Source organism: Ambystoma mexicanum, chromosome 5q (assembly GCF_040938575.1).
Source record: "Ambystoma mexicanum isolate Mex_15411 chromosome 5q, UKY_AmexF1_1, whole genome shotgun sequence".
Taxonomy (NCBI): domain Eukaryota; kingdom Metazoa; phylum Chordata; class Amphibia; order Caudata; family Ambystomatidae; genus Ambystoma; species Ambystoma mexicanum.
This window is the reverse complement of record NC_090933.1, coordinates 1,300,471,498-1,300,497,101: the sequence shown is the minus strand read 5'-3', so window position 1 is coordinate 1,300,497,101 and position 25,604 is coordinate 1,300,471,498. Positions and strand designations below refer to the sequence as shown.

The following is a 25,604-nucleotide window of genomic DNA, read 5'->3' as shown; positions in this document are numbered from 1 at the left end:
CTATTTAAGATAGGTATTGGTGTAAGCTCCACATTTATTAAAGAGCCTCTCAATTCAGAGACGCTTTCAACCTCACTTTCACTTTCACTCTTAAGGAATCGAAGAATTCAGAGGACATCAGTCTTGCTAGCTCTGAAGAGGCAGATAGATTTGTCCCAATTAGGTTCTCATAGCCATCGGCAGATAGAACAGTTTTTGCCAATGTACCTAAGGAATCATGTTTCAAGCCGATATACGTATTGAGTATGGAATTGTTATTGTCAATAGTTGGCAAAAAATTTGAAGCAACATGAAGATGCGGGGAAAGGGTTTCAATATTAGTAGTAGCTTCAACTACTAGCGGAGCAACATCAAGAAAATCAGTAATCGTCGTTGGTGTCGGTGCCCTTGTCCGTTCTGTCCTTTTTCCGGGTACTAGTAGTACAATCAGGACTTTTTAATCTTTTACTGGGACTGGAGGACGCACTTCGTAGGCCATATTTGCGAGTGGCAGACCACTTCATGTGTTATATATAAAAGTAGTAACACTAATAAATATCTCTGCACTCAACACAATACCCAAGACACTCTTCTCCACTCCTCAAAGCGTGCGCTGAGGCGCAGGCGGGATGGTTTTTGAAGTTGCTGATGGCAGGCGTAGTAGAAAGCACCAGAAGCAGTGATTAGGCAGGCACAGCAAAGCAATCTCAGAGTAAACAGCAATACAATCTACGGAAAGAGCTGTTACAAGGCCCAAAACACTCTTCCCCACTCCTCAAGTTCTTTATTGCTTGCCCATTTTCCTCAAATGTCCCTTGTCCTTCTGCTGCAGACAATATGTGGGATTCCTTGGTGGTAGGTGTGGTGGCTCCACATATTGCGGTGTGATTTTGACTTCTGGGCAGCACTGCTATGTGGCCGAGTAGATGCATGGGTATTTCTTGAAACCCTCATTTTTCCCTGATGCCCACACCTATATAGAATGTCTCTGGACTCCAAACCAGCCAGCTGAAGCTGGAGTTAGTTCCAAGATGAATTAACTGGAGATATAAATCCGTATCCATTAGAATTGCTGTTAAGGTAATTTATTCTTTAGTAAATAAGGCAATGGCATGACTTCTGCAGTAAAAATAGGTTAACGATTAATTGATCACAACAGCACATTGTCCCGGCTCCTGATAAACTCTTTACCTTACGGTTTTGTCTGTTATTTCATAGCTGTTAGCTAATCATTGCCCGCCACGTGCTTTTCTGTCTTTGCAGACACTTGAACTTGAGCATGGTTCCGGAGAGCCTGGCATTCAGCAGTAACCAGGTAGACCTGCTTGTGGGAATTCAGAGGCACATATATCGCATTGACTTGGCCAAGCTCTTACCCATCCTCTATCAAGTGAAGGTACTGTATGTCAGCCTAAAAGCCCATGTGTGCTTGCAGAGACTGTGTGATATTGCTTCTGGTCTCCGGTCACGCATTTGTGGAATGTTGCTTGTTTGGTAGAAAAACTGTTTCACATTGTATGCTCTGCAAACGTCAAGTAATATGTATTAGATGAAATCCCAGCTTGATGGTGGTTCTCTTAAAAAAAAAAATTAAAGGAGGAACACATCTCCTTCTAACTTATGTGCATTACACACAGAGCCATCTGGAAGATAGGTTCTAAATATATGTCAAAAAGACTTAAATGGTACCCCAGACAACTCAGATCAGCTGTAAGCGTGAGTCTGTATTTAGGATGGTACAAGAAAGAATGCCAAGGGTGCAGACCTTTCAGGATACTTGGGCCAAAACTATGGAATGACCTTCCCATCAAGCTTGAACATGAAGAACAGCAACTTTGGTTCAGAAAGGTGCTGAAAAGAAAGCATTTTCTACAACATTTTGATCACACATGTTGGGCCAGCTAACGCCACCATACTTTACCAAAAGTCGACTTCCTGCTACGTTATTCTCCAAGGATCTTCTGGAAAGTGCCCTTAGCCTAGCTGTTATATCTTTTTGCCATACCCCGATCTCGACACTCCCACCGCTCCCACATTTCTTCCTGTGCCTTGAAGTGGCCTTAAGTGACCTAGTGTGCATTAAAAGCACCCTTAATAGAAAATAGTGCTGAAGTTCTGGTAATAAAGCTCAGCAAAGTAGCCTCTCGTTTCTGAGCTCTGTGTGCAAACCTAAAATTATTCTAATGGACTGGCTCACTGGTTCCATGCTTACTTGTCTTGAGATGTTCACTCATATCAACCGGTTCTGCATATACGATATTTATTTTGGATCTGTGAGCGGTTAATGGGCTGATAATGTACAAACTGTGTCTAATTTGTAGGAGTGTTTGCCAGGGCAGAGCTCCATGACTTTTCACCTGCATTGATTTGTCTCACACTCAATTCATTTATGTTGTGGTGTTTTGTCAACTTTATCTTTATTTTTTACTGGCAGTCATTTTTAGTGCTGCAACAAGCAACAACAGTGTGAACCATGCCAGTGCTGCTATACTAGCTATCCAGTTTCATTACCAACAATGATCCCTAAGGCAGCAGCCTAGACGCTCGTGCTGGTAATGTCAGCACCCTGCTCTAATCAGCCTACATGACATTGCTCCCCCTCCACACAAGTAATAATGGCCAGCACTGCAGCAGCATAGTGGGTGACTTGGGTGAGTGGTGCGGGTAGCAGCCCGGCAGCAGCCGTACTAGTTCAGTGGGCAGGTAGGCACACACATGTATATGTCCGCGTGTCTGTATGACTCAGGCTTTGCTGTGCCTCTGATGCAGTGTGCCCATAGCTGCCGCATACCGGTCCTTGTTAAGCTGGGCACTTCCTGTTTTTCTTCTGGTATGCAGCCAACGTGGGGTGCACCAGTATGCAGGATTATGACAGGCTGCCAACTGACTGAGTGTTCTACACACACTAGCACATGGACCCGACTGGTGCCATCAGTTGGACAGAGAGATACCTACACAAAAAGCCAACAAAAGGACAGTCACCAGCCAACAATACCACCAGAGGGCCATGGCCAGGGAAAAGGCCACTACCAAGGAGGGGTGCTTTAGCTGAGTGGTGACCCACAGAAGATGATCTTGCGGATGTGTTTGACAGGCAAGTGCATCGGTTCAGTACGGATTTTGTCTGAATTTGTCCATTACTTTACTATTGCAAGGAAACACATATTCCCTATTTCCTGTGGCTAGACAGTCAACATATTCCACATGATATCTCTAGAATCAGGGCATATTGATACTGAGGCTGATGTCTTTGAAGAAGAACATTTTGTGTCTCATTTAACTGGTATTTGCAAATCACACATCAGCCATGTGTAATGCACAAATCACCCCCAATGAGCCAATGAGAGTTTCAGCTGCAGCCCCAAATATGTTGACTCTGTGGGGAGCAGCAGTTGGTAAGGGCAGCATTGCGTAGCAAGCTTTGCCCTGACATGCTAAAGCGCTAGAAAATATGGTTGCCTCGGCCCTTCTTCATTTACAAATGAAGCACTGAGTAGAAATAGCTTCACGTTTCCTTTACTGCGCAGGTTTTGACTTTTTATGTGACTTTGCAGATCTTTTCATATGCTGTACCATCTGATGTTGCTGTCTATGTGTACCTGTGATTGTCTTATTTACAGGCCAAATGGGAGAACCTTGTCTTAAGTAGAAAAGAGAATGTATTGTGCAAAACAATAAAAAGCTGTCAGTTGAACATGTCTCTGGATGGTTGTGTGTCAAAGTAGCGTGTGTGCACAGAGTGCCTCCTAAGCCCCATTCATGTATAGTCCTTTGCTGTAGGGCAAACGGACTTCCAGACTAAACTGTAGTCTCCACAGGATAAATTGAGGCATGACCAGTGCCTTGTGTAATGAATCCTTGGATGGGGCCCCTTCTCCCATAGTAGGGAAACCTTCCCATGGGGCCAGGGCGGTGTGGCCACAGTCCAATAGTCCCCCTGGGGGTGGTGCACTGTGTGAGGATGCCATGGGGAGGCAAAACCCTTATGGGACAAGGGACGAGACTGCAGGGAGATCGCAGTATCCACCTCCCCTTTTCAGCCACCCTTATCCTCTCTCCCTATGCAGGGTAACATAGGTAAAAATACCTCAATGTATTTGTGTAAAGTGGACAACCCCACTTTATTAGCTTATACTGAGACGAGGAGGGACTACCCATGTGTATCCTGTAATGGAACTGCGACAAAGAAGATCATGAGTAACCCAAAGGAGGAAATCAAATAACTACTGAGATGAAAAAGAAGCCTGGCGTGTTTAAGAGCACCCTGCAGGAACAACGTGAGGAGTCTAGTTTATCTGGATATTGTATAGGCGGACCCATGATCAAAAACGAGGATGGACTCACGTTTTTGATGAGCCCTCCCTAGAGTAACCGCAAAGTCCACCAAAGCAGGTGGTGAGAGAAATTGGATCAGGGCGCTGCGAGAAGAGCGAACCAACCCGGAAGAGGCCCGGTGTGGAAGGAACACTGAAGAGAAGAGGGAGAAGAGGCTCCTGGCATTCTGGGAACACGAGGAGCGTTGCAAGCAGAAGTGAAGCCGCCCAGAGAGACATTTCCCCTGCGGAGCTGCCGCCGACCAAAGGGAAACGTAGCACAGTGGCCAAACCACCTGGCTGACAGCCAGCGTTCCCAAAGCCCCAGGACCACTGCAGATCAGAGAACAGGGTGCACAGGTTGCACAGGAGGCGCAAGGCCCCCAAGCCAGTGGTGTAGACATTGGCAGACCCAAGAAAGCTCATAGTATAGGGTCTGGGACCCCAGGAAAATAACTTTTTTCAATTGGGAAAGCCTCAGCAGTACTCCTCATAGTCGCAGTAATTGGCAGGAGAGTATACAGGTAGACTGTGCACAGAAGCAGAATATGCGAGTCTGGGACCTGCACCTATAAAACAAATCACATGCATCAACATTGATCTTCATGGTCACAGTACCTGCTAAAGTAGTGAACCAGGTTGATTGTGAGAAAGCTAAGAAGAACCAGGGGAAGGGAGTCACCCCCCCGGCATTTGTGGACACTGTGAAAAGCCAAGAGAAGGGAGGCATTGAGGGTCATTGCGAGGTTGCCGCCCAATATCCCGGTATTACCAGAATATTCCGGGTGGCCGAGGAACAGCAAGTTCCCATCCCATGGAGTCCTTTAGGACTCCATGGGATGGGAACCACTGAAGTACCGGCACCATTGTTAACGGTGCCGGTGCTATTGTGAATTATCTGCCGGTAAGGGCGTGAACTACCAGCAGGTCAGGCCTGCCAGTAGTTCAATGCCCCTACCGGCAGACTCGGAGTAAGTCGATCCACAAAAGGTACTTGTTGTTAGCGGCACCTTATTTCCGGACCGGCATGCTCCTAATGAGCCCTATGCTGTTGGTATTGTGAAAAGCCTAAGAAGAGCCAGGGGAAGGGAGTCATTCCCCCTGTTATTGTGCACATTGTAAAGAGCCTGAAGGAGACCACAAGAAGAGAACCATTCTCTTGGTATCAAGGATTTAACTTTAGAACTTTGGTTTTTGGCACAACTTTGGAACTTGGTTGTAACTTTTTTTTAGTTTTTTTTTTTTAACTTCTTTATCATTTCCAAACAAATATATGTGAGAAATTACAATACAACGTAAACATACTATCTTGTCTATTTTGAATATCGATTTGCGATTACTGACTCCCTATGAAAGAACTGATTATGTGTGACTAAATCTTAATACGTCTACTAATAATGCATGTTTAGATTTGTATTTTACTGAGATCTATTCTTGTATTTGTACTTTTGTGTTTTGTACCCTCGTAACAAAAGTTGCACCAATGGCTTACGAGTTCATTGCCTCATATGATTTTATGTAAAAATGTATTGAAAAGTTGTTTTACAATTGTGACAATAATTTCTTTTTTAAAAAATAAACATACTATTAAGCAGAAATTCTCCATCTCAGCATGTACAGATATTCAGTGTTAAACCTATCTCAAATTTTTATTCACAAACTACCTAAAAACATACTTATTCGAACATGAATAACTAATCTTAATAACATTAAACAGCTGAAGACAAGAGTCATCCATATTCCCAATGAATTCAACAGGAAAAGAGAAAAGAAAAAGAATAAAGAAAAAAAAACAACAAAAAAGACACCCACACACACAAATGACAACAATTACTATCTCATCTTTGCCACCACCTGATCACTTAGATCAATGAGTTATTCATTCTGATGTTCCATTACCATGCAAATCAATAAAAGGTTTCCATAAGATCCAATAAGTTTCCTCCTTACCTTTCCTCTGAAACATAACCGACTCGAAATCAGATAATATCAGTATATCATTAATCCAATCCTCAACTTGCGGCTTCTTCCTGGATTTCCACACTTTCAATATCTGTTTCTCTGCTATTACTAAGATTCTATCTATCCAAGAACCAACAGCCGAGCCATTAAACAACATTCACTATTTGCTAACAGTAAGACCTGTAGCAGCCCTCTTGGGAATTTAATAGACAAAATCACATCCAGCCTGTCTAACACCTCACACCAAAAGGTTAATACTCTGCGGCAGAACCACAGCATATGGAGTAACAACCCCTTCTCTTTACCACATCCCCAACAAGTATCATCAGCTACTAACCCTGATTTACACATGCAATACAATCGTCCCAAAACTTTTTGGTGAATCAGTCGTAGTTTGAGATCCGCTTTACTGCTGTGCCCAATCCGCCACACATGCCTCCAAACTTCATCAGTGATGATCAAGCCTAAGTCTACCTCCCATTTTCGTTTCAGGTTACTCCACGATTCTAAAACTGAAGCACCCTCTGGCATGAGCTTCAAATACGTCGAGACTCTACGCGCCGACAAACAAAACATGGACCATCCTGCAGGTTCTTGCTCCAATGGTGCAGATAACATACGAAAAACCTGGGTCAAGAGACCTTCTAATTCCCCAAACCTATTCCTTTCTCTCCCACTCAAATGAAAAAGCCTTTGGAGCTCCCCAAAAGGGCATCACGCATCCAACACGTATCAAATCCCCTAAGGACAAAATTCCCTTTGAAATCCAGCTACGACCAGTACAGAGTTTTATTCCTTATCTGCAACGCAGGGTTATGCCAAATATACGATTTAAGGTTTAAAAGCATATTCCACTAAAATTAAATAGCCACCATGTCATCAAGTTTTTAGTCACCTTAACAGCCCCCTTAGGTAGGTTTCCCATTGAAAAAATACTATCCAATCAAAATTGTGATAGCGCATCTCTCTCAATTGCCAACCAGATCGCTTTCTGTTCTGTCTCCGCTGTCACATAAAGGGCCGCCTTCTTCAGGATAAAACCCGCTGTAGTAATTTTCCGAGTTTGGATATTCAAAACCCCCCTCTTTAGCGTCTCGTAGTAAAATAAACTTTGGAATCTTGTGAGCCATTTTCTCTCCCCAGAGAAAAATCTTGAAAAACCCAATCAATTTCCTTTAGCAGCATCTTTGAAAAGTTAAGAGGTATTGATTGCATTTTTCAAAGAGAGGGATTGCGACCTGGGGAAGGGAGTCATTCCCGCAGGAAACAGTTTCCTAGATCACAGAAAATGTATGCCCTTGTCCAGGAGAAAGGAGCCATACCCCTGGACCAAGACATTGGCAGAACTATTAGATTAGTTAGAAGTGTGAGGGTCAGAGATGTGTGTTTGACACTGGAAGGTGGACTCTTTTAGTTTCAAGGGCATTCTGACAGCTCTTTAGTTTTAGTTGAGGCAAGGAACCCCCTCTTAGTTAGGTTTCCTTTTCTTCATTTTGGCAAAAATAAAAGTGTTTAGCAACAACCATGCCCTTTGTGTTGATCTCTTACCTCTGCACCTTTACAGTGGGTAGTGTGTGCTAAATAACAGTGGGACACTGATACTAACTGACTGCTGCCCTGTGGAAGTATAGGGATGAGGAGTGGATAAAGCTCCTAATCCACCATCACACTACTACTAAACCAGCTGTGATCTCAATCCTAACAGTGAAAAAGGCACAGCCTGACAGGTATACTTCCTCCTCCGCTTGTGGTAACATGGCGCAGGGGCAGGCTATACACTTCAGGAGGGATTTAAGCTAGCAAAGAAGCTTGAAAACAACAATGGAGCTGATGTACCAAAATACAAGGATGTGTGATCAAGGTTCTAAAAATAAACAGGATACTTTAATTAAACTAAAAATACAAACACACTAGTCAAAGACACTATAACCTACTCTTGTAGGAGACGACACAGAATATGCAGACTTTAAGATGAGAGGCACGCTCGGTCTGAGGACTGGGAGACAGGCAATGCTGTCACCTGCAATGTTCAAGTTCAATGAAGATGTATTTAGGAAGGTAAGGAGTGGGGTTGTACACGTCATTAGGGCCCTTTAAAGCAGGTCAGGAGGACAGAACCACTCCAAATCCATTTTAGGCTTATCCTTGAAGGTCAACATCATCAAGGCAGGCTTCTAGGCGCTTTACAATGGGTTGAGTTAGTGTTGAGACGTTGAGTGGGTTGGTCCCAATGAATCAAGTGCATTTAAATGGTCAAGTCCGCTTGACAAGGTCCTGCGATGAATCTGGTGAATAACAGACAGAGGAATGGTGAGTCGGCATCTAGAAGTGGATGAGTCGATTTGAAGAGGTTACAATGATGTGATGTAGTTCTTCAATGGTGATCGGCTTGAAAATAGCTGAAGTGCAGGCTGGCGATGGTCGAATCAGCATGTGGATTCGGTTTGAAAAGCTGTGCATGTCAAATGCAGTTCTGGGGTATCCGCTGCTGCTCAAAAAGGACTCAAAAGTGGTCACGTTGTCTTCAGGTGAGAAACAGAGCCCAGCACTGTTCTTAACTCTTGGGTTGCTAGTGGGCCTCTCCTGGGTCTCTAGGGATAAAGGGCCTTCCTGTTCTGCCAGTACACACCAGAAAAGTGTTTAGGCAGCACTTGCAGTGGCTGTCACCACCACTGATCAGGATCCTGGTTCAAGTGTTCAGGAAGCAGGTAGGTCTTGTCCACACAGCAATACACCCCAAATGTTCCTCTGAGATGGATGAGGGAAGGGTCATTCTCATTTCTTGGAGCTTCTCTTTCAGAGGACTTTGTGCAGACTATGCCTCTGTGGAGGCCCAGGTGAACTCCTTCTTCTGATGTCCAAAGAAGATTCAAATAAAGTAGTGGTCTCACCAATTTATATAGTCAGTCTGTCACAGTGGATTGGTCAATTTCAAGGCAAATTCAGAATGTATGCTACTCCATTTCTTATTTAATATAAAAGTAGCAAGTGCTACATATACATATGTGGGGACATAGGATACTCAACATGAAACATGGATACAATACATGGCATGATACATCAGTAGCATGGCCCAAAAATACATTTTGGGTATAGGTTTCCAACAATTACAAACCCTGTGTACCCTATTAGGGGTGAAGAATCGGAATATTGGGAATGTAATCGGGGTACTTAAACAAACAAGTGTGTAGAAGCTATACAATAGTGGAGTGTTTACAACACAAGTAATCTGGGTCAACACAAAGGTGTTTCGGCCTAAAAGCTATCTTTGGGTAGCTGTAGGTTGAACGGCCTTCATCAGGACGAGAAACGTGGTGCACGTAGGAGTGCTCTATGTATATCGAAATCAAGAGTCCAGTGTCATAGCTACTGGTGGTCCCCGTCTTCAGTGAGGGCCGAAAAGGGCAAAAAATCGAGGAGGAAATATTATGCCAGCTATTGTGGAGGGGGCTGGCCACTTTCCTTCACTATAGAGTCCGTGAAAGAAGTAATCCTGAAGTTGAAACATTCGAGAGCTCCTGGTCCAAATGGGTTGGCTAATATTGTCCTTAAGAGGAAACCAGACCAGTGGGCTCTTGTTTTATGGGCTCTATTTGAAAAGGTATGCCAAAATCAGCATATACCCGACACATGGCATAATGCGGTCCTTTTACCTGTTTACAAAAAAGGTGACAGGATGATCCCCGAGAACTATAGATTATTGTCACTATTAGACGTAACGGGGAAGATCTTTTTGACCTTTATACTCGAGGCTCTGAATCAGTGGGTTGAGGAATCCAAGATCTTGCATTTCACCCAAACAGGCTTTAGGGCTGGCTCAGGTACGAGCCACAACCTGAGGGTATTAGACCTCCTCATACGAGGCACCCTTGAATCTGTTACCCAGACATTATATATCATTTTTGTTGACTTCAAAGCCGCATTCGATACGGTTGATCGGCCCAGACTCTGGGAAAAACTTACTAAGGCGGGATGTCCAGTGTGGCTGGTTAGTGTACTACAGCGTCTGCACCTATCTACTAAGGCAGCGATCAGACTTTCTGATGATGCAGTGATTACGGAGATGGTAGAAAACTGGAAAGGAGTTAAACAGGGCTGTACATTGGCGCCGACCCTGTATAATCTGTATATGGCCGAAGCCCCGGATTGGCTCTATACAGAGGTGGACTGTTGTCCCATGGTAGGGGGAAATCCCTTGCCCTGTCTATTGTATGCGGATGATTTGGTCCTCTTGAATCATACCTTCTTGGGTATCAAAGCAATGTTTATGGAACTCTGTAACTATGCAGATGTAAACAATTTGACCATAAATATGGATAAGACTAAAATTCTGGCTGTTTCTGCAAAGAAGGTGAAAAGACCCATACTTAAGTGTGACTTGGGAATAATTGAATATGTGGATGTTTATACATATCTGGGGTTAGACATTGATAGTACAATATCTTACAAGAGCATCATGGAGAGAAAAAAGGTTACGGCCCATAGGATGATCTGCTCTATTTGGAAATTTGCAAGGAACACTGCAGGGTATTCATTGGAGGGAATTATATCCCTGTATTAACAAAGTTTTTGTCCAACAATACTTTATGGATTGGAAGCTCTGGCCATGGTTGATTTATTGAGGATAGACAGCTTAGAGGGCAGTTTTTGGAAGAAAATGCTGAGACTCAAGCCTTCTGCAACTATACAGTACATAAGACTTGAATTTGGCTTGACTGCCCTTAAAGGAGAACTGTTGAGAAGACGTGGGTTGTTATACATCAAAACCCATACAAATCCCAGATGTCAACTGCTCAGTCTCCTGGCTGTCCCGGCATATGGCAAAGATAGTTTTGGTCTGTTGGTGAATGACTTGTTCAATGACCTAGGATGGTTTCCGGACATTACCAGGGGTACACCCTATGTTACATTGAAGCAGGTTTTCTCAAACAATGTAAAACAGTGGGATTGAGTGTCAAATTACAGACATGTAGAGTCCCTACAGAGCTATGCCTGTATGACAAATGTTGTGCATAGTTACCTGCAGCCTCAAGCCTACCTTAGACAATGCCCAAACATGGGTATGCGGGCATTTCGGCTAAGGCTGAGGATAAATCAGTTACAGATATTAACGGTAACGGGTCCACAGTTGGGACTGCTTAAAAAAGATAGATATTGTTGGTTGTGTCATAATACACTATACCCAGAGACTGCTAAACATATTCTCACCGAATGCAGGACATTGGGTCCAGAATATATGTTTTGGCTGGGACCACTTGTTTATTACTTGGAATATATTAAGAGTGAGCATTCATATTGCTATTTATCATTTGTTGCTAATTATTAAAAAAAAACGTCTAGATAGTGCAAAATAGCACTAATGTATTGACTGAATGAAATGTGGTTAATGTAGTGTGTGGATTTTAAAGCCCTGGCAAATGAATGATGTTTTACGGTATGATACTCTGGTACTCTGTATTTGTTTTAATGGTATAATGGATTTGATGCACTGTGTTTTATTGTTGTTATAATTTTAGTGTTTTTGTAAAGTTTCTTTGAAACTAAACAAACAAATAAATAAATACATAAGTAACTATTAAATAAGAAATGGAGTAGCATACATTCTGAATTAGCTTTTGGAATTGTTTTTCAGGATTTCATTTATTTGATTTGTCGACTGGTCAGGCTCCCCATATGACCTTACTCAATTGTTTTCTATAAATGTTCACCTACCTGGGTACAGTAATACCAATTTCTAGGCATCCATAGTGTTTCAAGCATGGCTAGTATGATCAGTGTCTCTTCCTGGTGATGTTGCTCCCAGAGTGCTTTGTCCGCAGGAGGTGAAGAGGGAGCACCGGAGGTGTGAGTAACCTAAGAGCTTCTAACATGAGGGCACCATTGTCTGAACGGTAACTCCTCTACTGGCTACTCTAACGTCCCCGTCTCCCATGTCTGCCGACTTTAGACAGTCTATAGGGACACAGGCCTGCTCTCCTGGAAGGTCACTAGTCTTCCCAGAGATAACAAAAGCTTTGCCAGGGCTGAACTCAAATGGTCTGTTTTGGGTCGGTGAAACTCAGTTCCAGACAGCTGGATACTCCCACTCTGACAAGGGTACTAGATCACTAGAAACCAAGTTGACAATAAAATGACATCAATAGGTTTTGGACAGTATAATTGTGGATTCCCAGAGGCTACCATGTAAAAAGTAGACATGGTTTATCTATATAGTTATAAATATTTAGTTATAAATCTTGCACTAGTCTCTGGGAACACACAATGATATTTGGATCAGGGCTGCCCTGGGTAAGGGCAGTCTATGGCTGTTTGCTGGAATACAAGTGTTACATGTTAGTCTGTAACTGCCAAGTTGCTAAACTATAAGGCAGTTGCTGAAGTGCATCACTAGACCAGCTGAGCAGAGTTATATATCTGCACTATACTTTTCAGGATAGAGAATTATGAAGGTGAGTCTGATTTGCAAAGTTCACTTTCAGAGGCAGAATTATCAGTGTCATTTTGAGTTACAAAACTCAAGAAATCTCAAGCTTTTCCGCCTTCACAGATGGCATTCTTTGAAGGACACTGAGGAGAGAAACAAAAGGGTGGCATGTTTACAATGCCAAATGAATTAATGCCTTCCTCAGACCTATTTCACCTCAAGAATATCTCTACCTTTCATCTAAATCCAATGGCATCTCTATGTTTAAGCTTCTTCTGTATTATGATCACCCGAGGGAGACCAACCATGCATAAATACAAGTAAGATGTGAAGATATGTGGACAATTTTCCTGACTTGTTGATAGGCTCTACAAGAACAGGAGATGTTTCAGGATGATCAAGAAGAAGGGAAGGTGCCATTTGTGGAGCTGGAAGACCAGAAGGGGCTTGAAAGAAGAGGAGGTCAAACCTGTTGTTGGGAACAGACCGAAATTCACAGTAGAAAAGAAGCTTTATTGACATCTCAGACACATGAAATCAGAGACTATGAGAACTGAAAAGCGTCCAGTGAGCTGGTGGAAAGCTACCTTTCAAAGAATGGAGTAACAGTGGGAAGCCAGTGATGGAGAAAGGAGGCAGGGAGGAGTAACACACCCTACTAGAAGGAAATGCCCAATAGCCTCAACAAGCTGCACAAAATGCCTAAAGAAGAGCTTCCTTGTAAAGTGAAAGGTGGCAGACTATTAAATATGCCTGTACCCTGTGCCACTGGGCGAGTAGAGATCAATAGGCTAGCAGAAACAAAATATTCTTCATTTTGAGGGTGTACAAAAGATGGCCAAACAGTAAATGGGTGCTTTGGGACAGTCCAAAGCAACTATTTACCACAATGCTCTGGGGCATGGCAGTTCATGGCATCCATCTCATCAGTCTGGCTGTGGTTCCCTTAATCCCTGGGTTCTTACTCTTCTGTTTAAGGGTTTCACGCAACCCTTCTTCACAGTCTGTGCTGAGGTTCCCTCCCCCCTGGATATTCTCCTTCTGGTTGTCTATCATCCTTCTTCACATTTAGTCTCAGAGTTTGAGTTTTGGGCATACAATTTTCCTGCACCCCTCTTCAGTCTATCCCAAGGTTGCCCCAGGGTTGCCTCATCTCTGGATGTTCTCTCTGAAGCGTGAGAGATTAATGCACCCTCCTTCACACCTTGTCCCAGTGTTGCCTCACCCCTGAGCTAATCCTAAAATCTCAAAACTGGGTTTAAAGGGCTTCCCACGCCCTGTTCCAGTGGTCTTCCTTGGTAAAGTGTCCTGTCAGTGAAGATCCAGGTTCTTCACCTAACATCAGTTGGTATTCTTTCGTCTCTGTCAGGAGCTGTAGGTCTTACTGGATCTTCAGCTCTGGGTTTAGTGTACGGCAACTGGACTGGCCCTACCCCAATTGCCGTTAAAGCACAATAGGCTTGAACACCTCCCTTCTCTATGGGCTGCTCTCTTCTGCTTGTGGCAACCTCTCAACATCTGTACAATTCCTGCTCTTGCTTGACACTATGCAACATGCTCGTACCTCATCCCACCATGGGCAGATTTCATTAATAGTACCTGCCCCAGACCAAACGTGCCGACTCTTACCTCCCTAGCCTGGCTGTCTAGTACTCCTTTTACCTCTGTTCTGACACCAGCCTCATTCCACCCTCTGCTGTTCAGCCCCAACCTCCTCTTAATCATGGTTCCTCTTTAGCTGCCTCCTATTGTTCAACTTTAACTTCCACCTGATGTTCCTCTCATTCAGCCTCCTGCCTTTGATGTTGTCCAACCTCCTCCATCAACTCTCCAAACCTCCTTGTTCAGGTGGAACCAAACTAGCTCTGTCTCCCCTCAAGTTCCACCTCCCCCTCGCCAAGCTCTTGTCCTGCTCCAACCTCTTCAGTGTTCTCAGTTTATTCTCCAACCTGCTCCAAACTTCAATCATGTACTCCTTCAGGCACCCACATCCCTTAACGGGGGAACTGGACTGACGTGGCCCTGTATGCCTCCTCTGGTGGAGTGTTACTTGTGAGGGTTTGCACTTGTAAGTGTAAATGGATGAAGCCCATCGATTGGTTAGCTTTAAAAGACCTGCATGTGAACAATTTGAGAGACAGAGGACAGATCAAGTTTATATCTGCCGGGTGGCATTTTGGAATCTAAACCCATCCTCTGTTTACCGCAGGTCATTCCTGTAGCGTTGAGAGAAAGGGACACTGTGTACTCCTAAGTTAAATTGGGGTAGAAGATTGCTTCCACTACAGCTGCAAGAATCTGGTAATTGGGACACTCAACCCAACCTAAAAATAAACTAGTATGCAAAATAAACCAGATACCTTATATGCACTATGAAAATGCACCACACATTTTTCCCTGCAGCACTGAGATGCTGATAGTGCACAGAGAAACAGCGATACCGTCTGAAATGCTTCAGTTTTGCTTACTTGTTAGTGCCCCTTTTCTTGTTCACAAAGCGTGACTCCAGAATGCACAGAACACTACAGGAATGCCAAATAAACCAGATATCTTTGCTCTGTGGTTTGAATAAAGAACGAGAACAGAGTAATCCTGTGTACATCTAGTATGTGGCAAACTTATAAGGTATTCAATAGTAATGTACATTTATAAAAACCTGAGTAACAGACAAATTATAATATGTATTTGTTTTACAAACCAAAGATTGCAGTCACAATCCATAATACACATTTATCCCAACACCTGAGTCAAAAACATAATCTAAATCATAATGTACAGTTCTCCAAACACCTGAATCACAATCACAATTTAATCTTTAACTGATGAGTAGAACCAAATCCAACAATAACTCATTGGACAGCACGTGCCAATGTTTCGCCCTACTCGGCTTCTTCCAGGTTGTTAACAGAACTGGTTTAAATATTTGCAGATGATTTATCTGTGTTCATTGCTTGTTCCCATTAAAGGTGTATTTTAGAAGTCTCGTTCAGCTTCCCGATGCTTCATAATCCTTAACCTATGGTGGCCTGACCAACATTTGTATAATCATTCAGTCGTCACTTGACCAATTAAATAAGTTGATTTAATGGACGCAAATCTTTGTTTCCTCTTTATCCTTTTTGGGCTATTTCAATTATTTAATGCAGAAATGGAACCAGGATGTTCTGAGAAAAGGTCATCAAAGAAATTGTTACTTAAATAGGAGTATAGTGAAATACCATTTCTGCATTGAATCTGCATATCCAAAAACAGAAAATATGACTAACAGTTATTCCGATTAAGAAAACCTTGAAATAGCCCAAAAAGGATTTGGATTTGTATTTTGTTTATTTATAACGCGCACCTTCCGGCCCGGAGGCATCAGGGCGCAACTTATGCAGGTGTTACATACAAACTTATACATATACATAAATAATATACATGAATACATGAATAAAATACAGACTTAGCTAAGTACATGAGTTACAAGATGTTGGACATTGGAGGCATAGAGAAGAGCATGTGCAACAAGCAAGGAGCAAAGGGATGCTCGGCAGGAGCAGTATTTGTAGGGTTGTAGTATGCAGAGCATATAAAAGAGTGTCTCAGTTCTGGTTCAAAAGCCAAGATTTCGTTTTAGACTTGAAGGTGTTAAAGGAATCTTCAGATCTGATGGTGACAGGGAGGGTGTTCCAAAGCTTGGAGACAAGGACAGGGAAGCTCGTGCCCCCAGCTTTTTGGAGTTTGAATCTAGGGATCGATAGACAGTGGGTCTGGGCAGTTCTTTGGGGTCGGGTGGAAGAATGGAGTGAGATCTGACTACAGAGGTGGGGGGGAGGGCTTTGTTAGCCAGGCATTTGTGTGTGGGGGCAAGAGTCTTCAAGGAAATTCTCTGCTTGACAGGTAGCCAACGTAAGTTTGTTCTAGATTCGGAGATGCGGTGGTTGCGCGGGATGTTTAGGGCTGCTCTAATAGCATTGTTCTGGGTGATTTGAAGTTTGTTCAGATTCCCTTGACTAGTTCCTAAGTACAGGGCACTGCAATAGTCAATTTTAGACATAATGAGGGTTCTGCCTAGGGTGATGCTGTTAGGAGTGGTTAGATATGGTCTGCAGGCTGCGATGAGTTTACAGGTATATGCAGAAGCTGATCTGACTACATTTATTTGTCGGGATAAGGTTAGAGTGGCGTCAATGTAGAAGCCTAATTTTTTTTGTGTCTTTAGAGTCTTTGATGGTATTACCATCTATGATAAATGACTGGTAGGAGGGCTCTAGTTTGCTTAGACGCTGCGCAGAGCCCAGGATGAGGAGCTCCGTCTTGTCGTCGTTGAGGCATAATTGATGTTGGGCCATCCAAGCCTGGATGACCAGGTAGATGTCGTTAAGGGCCTTGGTGTCAACTAGATAGTCTCCAGTGATGGGGTTGATTATCTGGGTGTCGTCTGCATAGTTTGTGTAGGAGACACCCAGATAGTCAAGTGCATCAAAGAGCGGTTTAGTAAAAATGTTATAAAGTGTAAGAGACACACAGGATCCTTGAGGGACGCCGCAAAGGATCGGAGCGGGGTCCGCAGCTGCTGTTGGGGAGAAGACCCTCATGGATCTGTTACTCAGAAAGGATTTGATCTAGGCCGAGGCTGAGGCCGAGAAGTGGGCGGCCGAGTGCAGGTGCCTGCATAGGATTTGGTGGTTGACCAAATCGAAGGCCGCAGAGAGGTCGAGTAGGAGTAGCATAGCTAGTTTGCCCTTGTCCTTCAGGACCTCGATTTGGGTTTTTAAGTCCATCAGAGCCATTTCGGTCCCATGTCTCGGGCGAAATCCAGACTGTCGTAGACCTAGAAGATTATTCGATTCCAAGTAGTCTTGGATCTGCAGGTATGCTGCACGGTCTAAGATCTTGAGTAGGAACGGGACGGTGGTTATAGGTCTGAAGTTAGTGGGTATGCTTGGGTCTAGAGGGGGTTCTTTGAGCAGTGGGATCACCCATGCGTCCTTGTTGTTGTTCGGGACAATGCCTGTTTTAAAGGAGGAGTTGATGAAGGCCGTGATGAATGGGGCCAGCTCGTGGGCGGAGTCCTTGATGGGAGCGGGGCAAGGGTCACCTTGACAGTTAGATGGCTTGATTCTCATGATGATGTTTTCCACCTCGGCAATAGTGAGAGGGGAGAAAGCAAAAGGTTTGATATGAGAGGTGTCTAGGGGGTGGACCCTAGCAGAGATGAGTGGACGGTTGTCCGGCTTCAGACTGACTTGTTTTTCTTTGATTTTAGATTGTAGCATAGAGATTTTATTTAATAAAGCTGACTGGATGTTGGCACACCATTTACTGTCTTTAGTGCAGGTGTCCGGGGGGGTGGCTGGAGATTTGAGTTCTTTTAGGATCTTGAAAGTTCCTTTGTGTTCGAATCTGCTTGCAGGATACGGTTATTGAGGGACTCTTTTTTCGCCGTGATAATGGCATCTTTGTAGGTAAGGGATGCAAGGAAGAAACCATCTTTATGTTCATCAGAAAGGTGGCTTTTCCAGCGGGTTTCCACGCAACGTTTGGCTTTGCGGAGCACTCTTAACTGTGGTGTAAACCAGGAGTTGATATGTGCGCATGGGTTAGACTTCCTCAGTTTGATGGGGGCGATGGCGTTTATGGCCGTGAGCATACTAAGGTTGTAGGTATCTGCTAGGGCGATGGGATCAGTGCAGGAATGTGTGGCCACCTTGAGAGATGGGAGTAACAATGGGAGAAGTTTCTCGGATAAAGAGGAAACAAAGATTTGCGTCCATTAAATCAACTTATTTAATTGGTCAAGTGACGACTCAATGATTATACAAATGTTGGTCAGGCCACCATAGGTTAAGGATTATGAAGCATCGGGAAGCTGAACGAGACTTCTAAAATACACCTTTAATGTGAACAAGCAATGAACACAGATAAATCATCTACAAATATTTAAACCGGTTCTGTTAACAACCTCGAAGAAGCCGAGTAGGGCGAAACATTGGCACATGCTGTCCAATGAGTTATTGTTGGATTTGGTTCTACTCATCAGTTAAAGATTAAATTGTGATTGTAATTCAGGTGTTTGGAGAACTGTACATTATGATTTAGATTATGTTTTTGACTCAGGTGTTGGGATAAATGTGTATTATGGATTGTGACTGAAATCTTTGGTTTGTAAGACAAATACAGATTATAATTTGTCTGTTACTCAGGTTTTTATAAATGTACATTGCTATTGAATACCTTATAAGTTTGCCACATACTAGATGTACACAGGATGACTCTGTTCTCGTTCTTTATTCAATCAATCCACAGCGCAAAGGTATCTGGTTTATTTTGTATTCCTGTAGTGTTCTGTGCATTCTGGAGTCACGCTTTGTGAACAAGAAAAGGGGCACTAACAAGTAAGCAAAATTGAAGCATTTCGGACAGTATCGCTGTTTCTCTGTGCACTATCAGCATCTCAGTGCTGCAGGGAAAAATGTGTGGTGTATTTTCATAGCGTATAAGTGCCACCAGGAACTGCAACCTGCTATTTTTGTTTGTGTTGCCTCACCAAGCTTGCACAGGCTATTTAAAGTGGAGGGGGAAACTTGCTGTGAGTATCCGATTGCCGAATGCATCTTTGCTGGCTGGATCACCAAGAAAAGATGTGTATGCTACATGGATTTTCAGAAGCAGGAAACTCTGTTGCCTTAAATCCCTAGCAATAGCAGTGTGTTGATCATATGGATTGTTTTCTGGATTTAGAGGAATCGTCATATTACTCCTGTTGCTTAACTTTGGAATTCCTAATGTGGTGACAGGATGCATGAAAGTGTCTTCTGTTCCTTGAAACCCACGACAATCTCTGGGGTCTTCATATGACCTTTAGGCCACTTGACATGGGGGGAGAAGGCTTGTGTGCGATATGAGGTCAACTATTCGCTACCTCTCCCAAGCTCTACGATGGTGGTTCGACAAGGGGGGTCTGGGCAACCCCCCATTCCACCTAGGACTGTCATCCAGGTCGGGGAGGCATCCAAACCCTAATTTCACACCACTAAAAGTTTCCAGAGTTACATCTCTACCCCTCTTTTATCTACCCCCATTATAGCCTGATCTGGCTCTCAAGTCTCCAGCAGTCTTGAATAGCTTATTATCATTGGTTCATGAGTAGGGAGGCTCGGACCGGAGTGGGCCATGTGACCGCGCATAACACTCCAGGAAGGGTCTGTTGGGCATTGTCGCTGTTGGTTTATTTAGGTCTGCCAAGCTGACCCGGCATTCCTGATGTGTCTGACTGAGTTGATAATCGCCTACCAAAATCCACTGGGAAACAGTACCCATTGATACCTCTGGGTTCTCCATTGGGTGCGGCCAGTGCTGACCTCCCAATGTGTGGTTCTGCCCATGTAGGGCTCCACTGCTTGGCTTTCCCATGCTCCTGTAGCAGTCTGTATAGCCAGTGCCAGAATCAATGGGTGAGGTTGTTGCACCTACCTTCACGACTTATAAATACCCAATAAAATAAATAAATGGGAAGTCCCGAAAGTCGTACAGGGGTTCCATCACACCTGCTAGTGATTGTATGCTCCAATCTGCATTTTAAGATCTGCATACAGTAGACCATAGCCTAAATGGCTCCCGCTGGGAACAAGCTATTTTACAGAGGGTAGAAATAATTTGCTGATGGGATACGCGCGCCTCGGGACAAGACGGGGTCCTGTCAGCTCAGGTTTGTCAGTTCAGAGAGTTCTCTCATAATTGTTTTCAAGTGAGGTCCTATTGTTTTTCTTGATTAATTCCAAAGCAGAAGCTGCTGCCCCCTTCCCTCCCTCTTTTTACAGTCCTGGTTCCAGGACTCTACACGTTTTGTTTATTCAAAGCAGTAACCGAGCCCCAAGCTTTTCAGGAAAGCTTAAGACTATTGTAGGTCAGGAAGCATCTCCATTGCGTCCTGCCAAGACTACTTGTCGCCTTGACAGGTTGCCAGGAAGTGTCGCACCTCTCTGTAGGGGCCTCACTGATCAGGCTCAACCCACAGACAGAAACATGACACAAAGAGCTGCGCCGCCCTAGGCCTATCTCCTCTGAATGGTTTACATGGGTGGGCTACTGTCAAATGCTGCCATTCCTGGGGGTGGGGAGGATATCAAGCAATTTTGCCACATAGATGGACTGAAAACCAAATTTATTTTTGGGGATGATTTTTCTATTTCTGGGGGAATCTTGTTGGTAAGGCAAATATTTGTAATGTTTTTATTTATGATGTTAGTTATTTATGGGCAAAAGTGCCTCTGAAGTTAAGAACTTTGATTATGAGGTCCTAAGTAATTCAAACCTGATAATGTATTGCTCTGTAGCGGGGTACAAGCAGCACTAGCACTTCTTCTGTGTCCTGCTGGCCTCAATTTTGAAATTACGCTTTCTCTGATGTTCCTTTTCCTCAGCATAACACAATGATAGGCACCATTATTTCATCTTTGTAGTGATGAAGTGTAAAAGGAAGCCTATGTAGCCAGTACGTAAATGGCCTCTGTAGATCCTGTAGGATGTAATAGACACTAGCACCATGGTAGACCATGATGCATGTATGGTCAGTGCATCCAAGAATGTAGCTGATCCCTTCATGCATATTGCATGCAACTTTCAGTTATAATGCCTAAATCATCATCTGTCTGTAACATGGCACTGGTCTGTCTTTTGCATCCTTGTGCAGTTGGCATGTGTTGAAACCCAGGCACCAGTAGCAGATCCACCGATACCTGTCTTGGAGACCACCCTGAAGTCCCTTTCCAAAGATTCCCTGAAGCGTCTGCTGGATCCTCACTCTGCCATCAACAGGTAAACAGGCTCCCTGTTTGATGTCCATTCCTCCTATATTTTACCAGTGGTACATGCTTGCACATTAACTTCCTGGAGTTGCAACAAACGAGTCTCTAATCCTTGTCGCCCGTGCATGGGCTGGCACATCCATTTGGAGAAGCTAGACTCCAGCCTCTTTGTTTAACCTAATCTTCCTAATCTAAAAGGAGTAGGTATATGCATCCATCCTCAGAGGCAGAACAGGAGTCTTGTACCTGCTTCCATCAGAAAGATGAGTCTGGCACTGCAATCTAGGCGCAAGACCAGGCTTACGGTCCAAGATACCCTGACAACATACACAGATTGATTTAAGTTGTGTAATACTGCAAAGAACATCAGGACTGCTCCTTCATCCCCAATTGAGCTATCGGCCTCAGTCGGTTCTCACCTCTGGCCTCTTCATATCTTATTGAATAATGGGCCACAGCTCAACCAGTGCATATAATTCCATGCCAGTCTGCTCAATTTGATTTTCGCACACTATCAGTTACTGACTCCACATTTTGCTTCTGGCATCCTATGATAGGCTGATGACTGGTTGCTCAAGAGATGCAGAACTCAGAAACAAGCCTGACCCCATCTAGATCTTCAATCGCCCATTAAATTGGGAAGTCATAATCCCTATTATTACGGTGCTTTGAAGTGGAAGGTATCCAGCATGAAACACTATATAAAAAATTATCATTTAACTATTATCATTAAAATATTGTATGTTTAAAGCATGACAACAATGCTTTACCCATGCAGTATTCATGCTTTTTAATTTGTCCACCGCTGAAGATGAGCCAGAGAATCTTCATCCCCCAGGGCAGACTGTGCTGTGATTCGGTACTCCTGGAAGTTCCTAACGCAAAAGCACATCCTGATACTCTGCACTAATCCCAGAATCTCCAAACCACAGATGGACCCTGTCTGTGCTGAAGCACTCCCACAATTGCCAAATGAAAGAGCACATCACAATGTGCTGCAGTCCTCTCAAAATCTCCAAATCAGAGACGGGCCCTGTGTGTGCTGCAGTACTCGCACAATCGCTAAACCCTTAAGCAGATCCTGATGTTCTGCACTAATCCCAGAATCTACAAACCACAGACAGACCCTGTCTGTGCTTCAGTACTCTGCTAATCACCAAATCCAAGATCGATTATGATGTGCTGCATTCCTCCCAGAATCTCCAAACCACAGATCGACCCTGTCTGTGCTGCAGTACTCCCACAATTGCCAAATGAAAGAGCACATCACAATGTGCTGCAGTCCTTCCAGAATCTCCAAATAAGAGACAGACCCTATCTGTGCTGCAGTATTCCCACAATCGCTAAATCCAAATGTAGATCCTGATGTTCTGCACTAATCCCAGAATCTGCAAACCGCATACAGACCCTGCCTGTGCTTCAGTATTCTCTGAATCACCAAATCCAAGATCGGTTTATGATGTGCTGCATTCCTCCCAGATTCCCCAAACCACAGATCGATCCTGTCTGTGCTGCAGTACTCCCACAATTATGAAAAACACATCATGATGTGCTGCAGTCCTCTCAAAATCTCCAAATCAGAGACAGACACTGCGTGTGCTGCAGTTCTCCCACAATCGCTAAACCCATAAGCAGATCCTGATGTGCTACAGTCCTCCCAGAGTGGACAGGCTCCAAAACAGACCACATTGTTTCCACTATTCTCTGAGAGAAACCTAAAGGTGTCTCCCAATCTAATCCCCGGGGATCTGTCATCCAGGTGGCCAGGACACGGCCATCGCTATTGGATCCAGTTCCTGGGGGTGGACTAGTGTGGGAGGATTGCCTGGAAAGGGGGTCCTCAGGAGTGGAACAGGAACGCTGACAGGTAAGACGTGGTATTCCCCTTCTCTCAACTCCTTTTCCCTTTCCTACTATATAGGACATCCAACCCCTCCCCCCACTTTTCTAAAAGAAACACTTTTGCACACCACAAAAGACGTCGGACAAACACCCAAGCCGTCTACCTGACTTGTCCCAACACAAGGGTCAGGCAAAGTCAGGTAATTGACCGGAATGACACACACCCGACGGCCCTTTCCCTTCCCGATTGGGATACAAGGTGGAGCATGAAGCACAGTAGGAGCAAGGCAGACCGCACGATGAAAGGGCTAATTCAGCACGGCAGTTTAGGAGGAGGAGAACGACGGTGTGAAGCAAGCCCTTTCCGAGCTAGGCCTGTGAAACCTCTGTAGAAGGAAGCATAAAACTGCAAACAATAGCCAGTGTGTGTTGTAGCAGATGTCAACGGTACGCAACACCCTCCTCCACTGATAACCAAGCCGGGGAGAGACGCTTGTCTCGGAGGTACCGACCTTGACTCCAGAGAAAAGAAAAGCCGAACGGTTCATCACAGCCAGTGAGTCGAGGGGAAAACCGATAAGAAACAGAACTGTGTTGAAAGAAAAGTAGCAAGTGTCTAATTGAACTTTGCGCAAACAAAGAACTGTTATTATTGAAGGGGGGAAAGCAGCAGCAGAGGAGTCCGGTACCACGTTGGTGCTCACTCAAGAGAGTCTGGGCGATTACCCGAAGGTAGAAGCTCACAGAACAAGAAGGCCTTGGGAAAGGCGAGTAGGGGGTCGAATTTGCATACAGGGGTCTTGGAAAATCCTCTGTACAGTCGAAAGTCTTTGACCGACAGATGATTGTAAAGCAAAGGGAAGTGAATCCTGCATCATAAAAGTTGAACCAGAAAATGTATAACTAGCAAGATCGGCGAGAGTGAACACGAACGAGGGAAGCCGACAAAGAAGGGGCAAAGTCTACAGTCTCGAAAAACAGTGTGCTAACAAGAGTGAACCCGGCAGAGGGATGTCCACCATACTGTGTGAAAAGATATTAAGATTCGTGAATATCACTGATGAACTGATGTTAAAAGATAAAGCGAACCCAACAAAGGGAAGCTTACATTGGAAGGAAAGCAACGTTGATTGTCAGAAGGGTCCGGACAAAAACGAGGAAGATCCAAGAGGTGAACAGCCATCACCCAAAGATTATGCGCAAACAGAAAAGAACCTTTGAACTTTTGTTTATTATTTCGAACCTGACAGATCCTCAAACAGGAGGGGACAACTTTCAGGGGTTCTGGTATTGTCCAAGAACTTTCAAGAGATCTCACCCCGTAAGAGGGGTAGATCCAGAGGTGACAAGGCATCACCTAACTTGTAAGCAGAAAGGAACTTTTTTTTGTTTATTGATTCGAACGCCATTAGGTCCTCGGAGGCCAGAGGCTTCTTTTTGTGAAAGAGACTAAACCACTGAAGGCTCTGATTGGCAATAAATGAACTGGTGGGTCGTGCTAGGACGGCTCAAGCGTGTGCTGTACTCCACCGTCCCACTTTATCCTGTGCTGAAAACGTGGGGGGACCCCAACTACCCCTTCCTGACATATTCTTTATGCACCTTTCTTTCTTATGAATATTGTCCCACACTTGTTTTGCATTTAGCGTTGGATTGGCAATAGGTTTTTCTTAGTATAGGCCCTTATTTTTTGACAAGATGCCAGAAGGACTGCCTTATTATTGTTTTATGGTCAACGCTTGCTCCCATCTTAGATTTAGATTAGGCGTTTTTACAACCTACCTTTACAGCTTAATAAACACCCTTGAACTGTGATCACTTGTGTCTGTCTTTACTGTTGCCACCATGAGTTCTTTACATCTCCTAGAATTTCTGAACACAGGGCATGGTGTCTTTGTGTTGCAATGCTCCCTGAATCAGCAAACAGAAGGGAATGGCTTGACCTATTAGACTACGTTACTCCCAGAAGTGCCAAGGGCAGGCTCTAATGAGCTGCAGTTCTTTCAGAATTGCAGATCATCAGATCAGACACGGTGCTGCTTTGTCCCCACGGTGCAGGCATTGATAGCCACTCTGCTGCTCAGTGCAGATATTATTGTGGTAAACTCCTGACAATTGCTACCTGTCAAACCTATTACATACTTCGTATTATTTCACTGTATGCATAACAGAGCATGACACTCATTCCATCACTCACTGATCGCAGTCTCAAAGTAGTGGTGATTCCACACTTCAAGGTGCATCCATGAACAGAAGTGAGAGACCCAAATCCGTTCAGGGAAGATAAACATA

General features: G+C 44.1%; 1 protein-coding gene across 1 annotated transcript in view; it reads left to right on the top strand.

The window, feature by feature from the left end:
• WDR97 (WD repeat domain 97) overlaps positions 1-25,604 on the top strand; it is an 847,808-nt gene that overhangs the window by 366,213 nt on the left and 455,991 nt on the right. The window contains exons 10-11 of the mRNA XM_069621894.1: positions 1,243-1,375; positions 21,356-21,480. Coding sequence (XP_069477995.1) covers positions 1,243-1,375; positions 21,356-21,480 — 258 coding nt within the window. The remainder of the gene's footprint in view (positions 1-1,242; positions 1,376-21,355; positions 21,481-25,604) is intronic.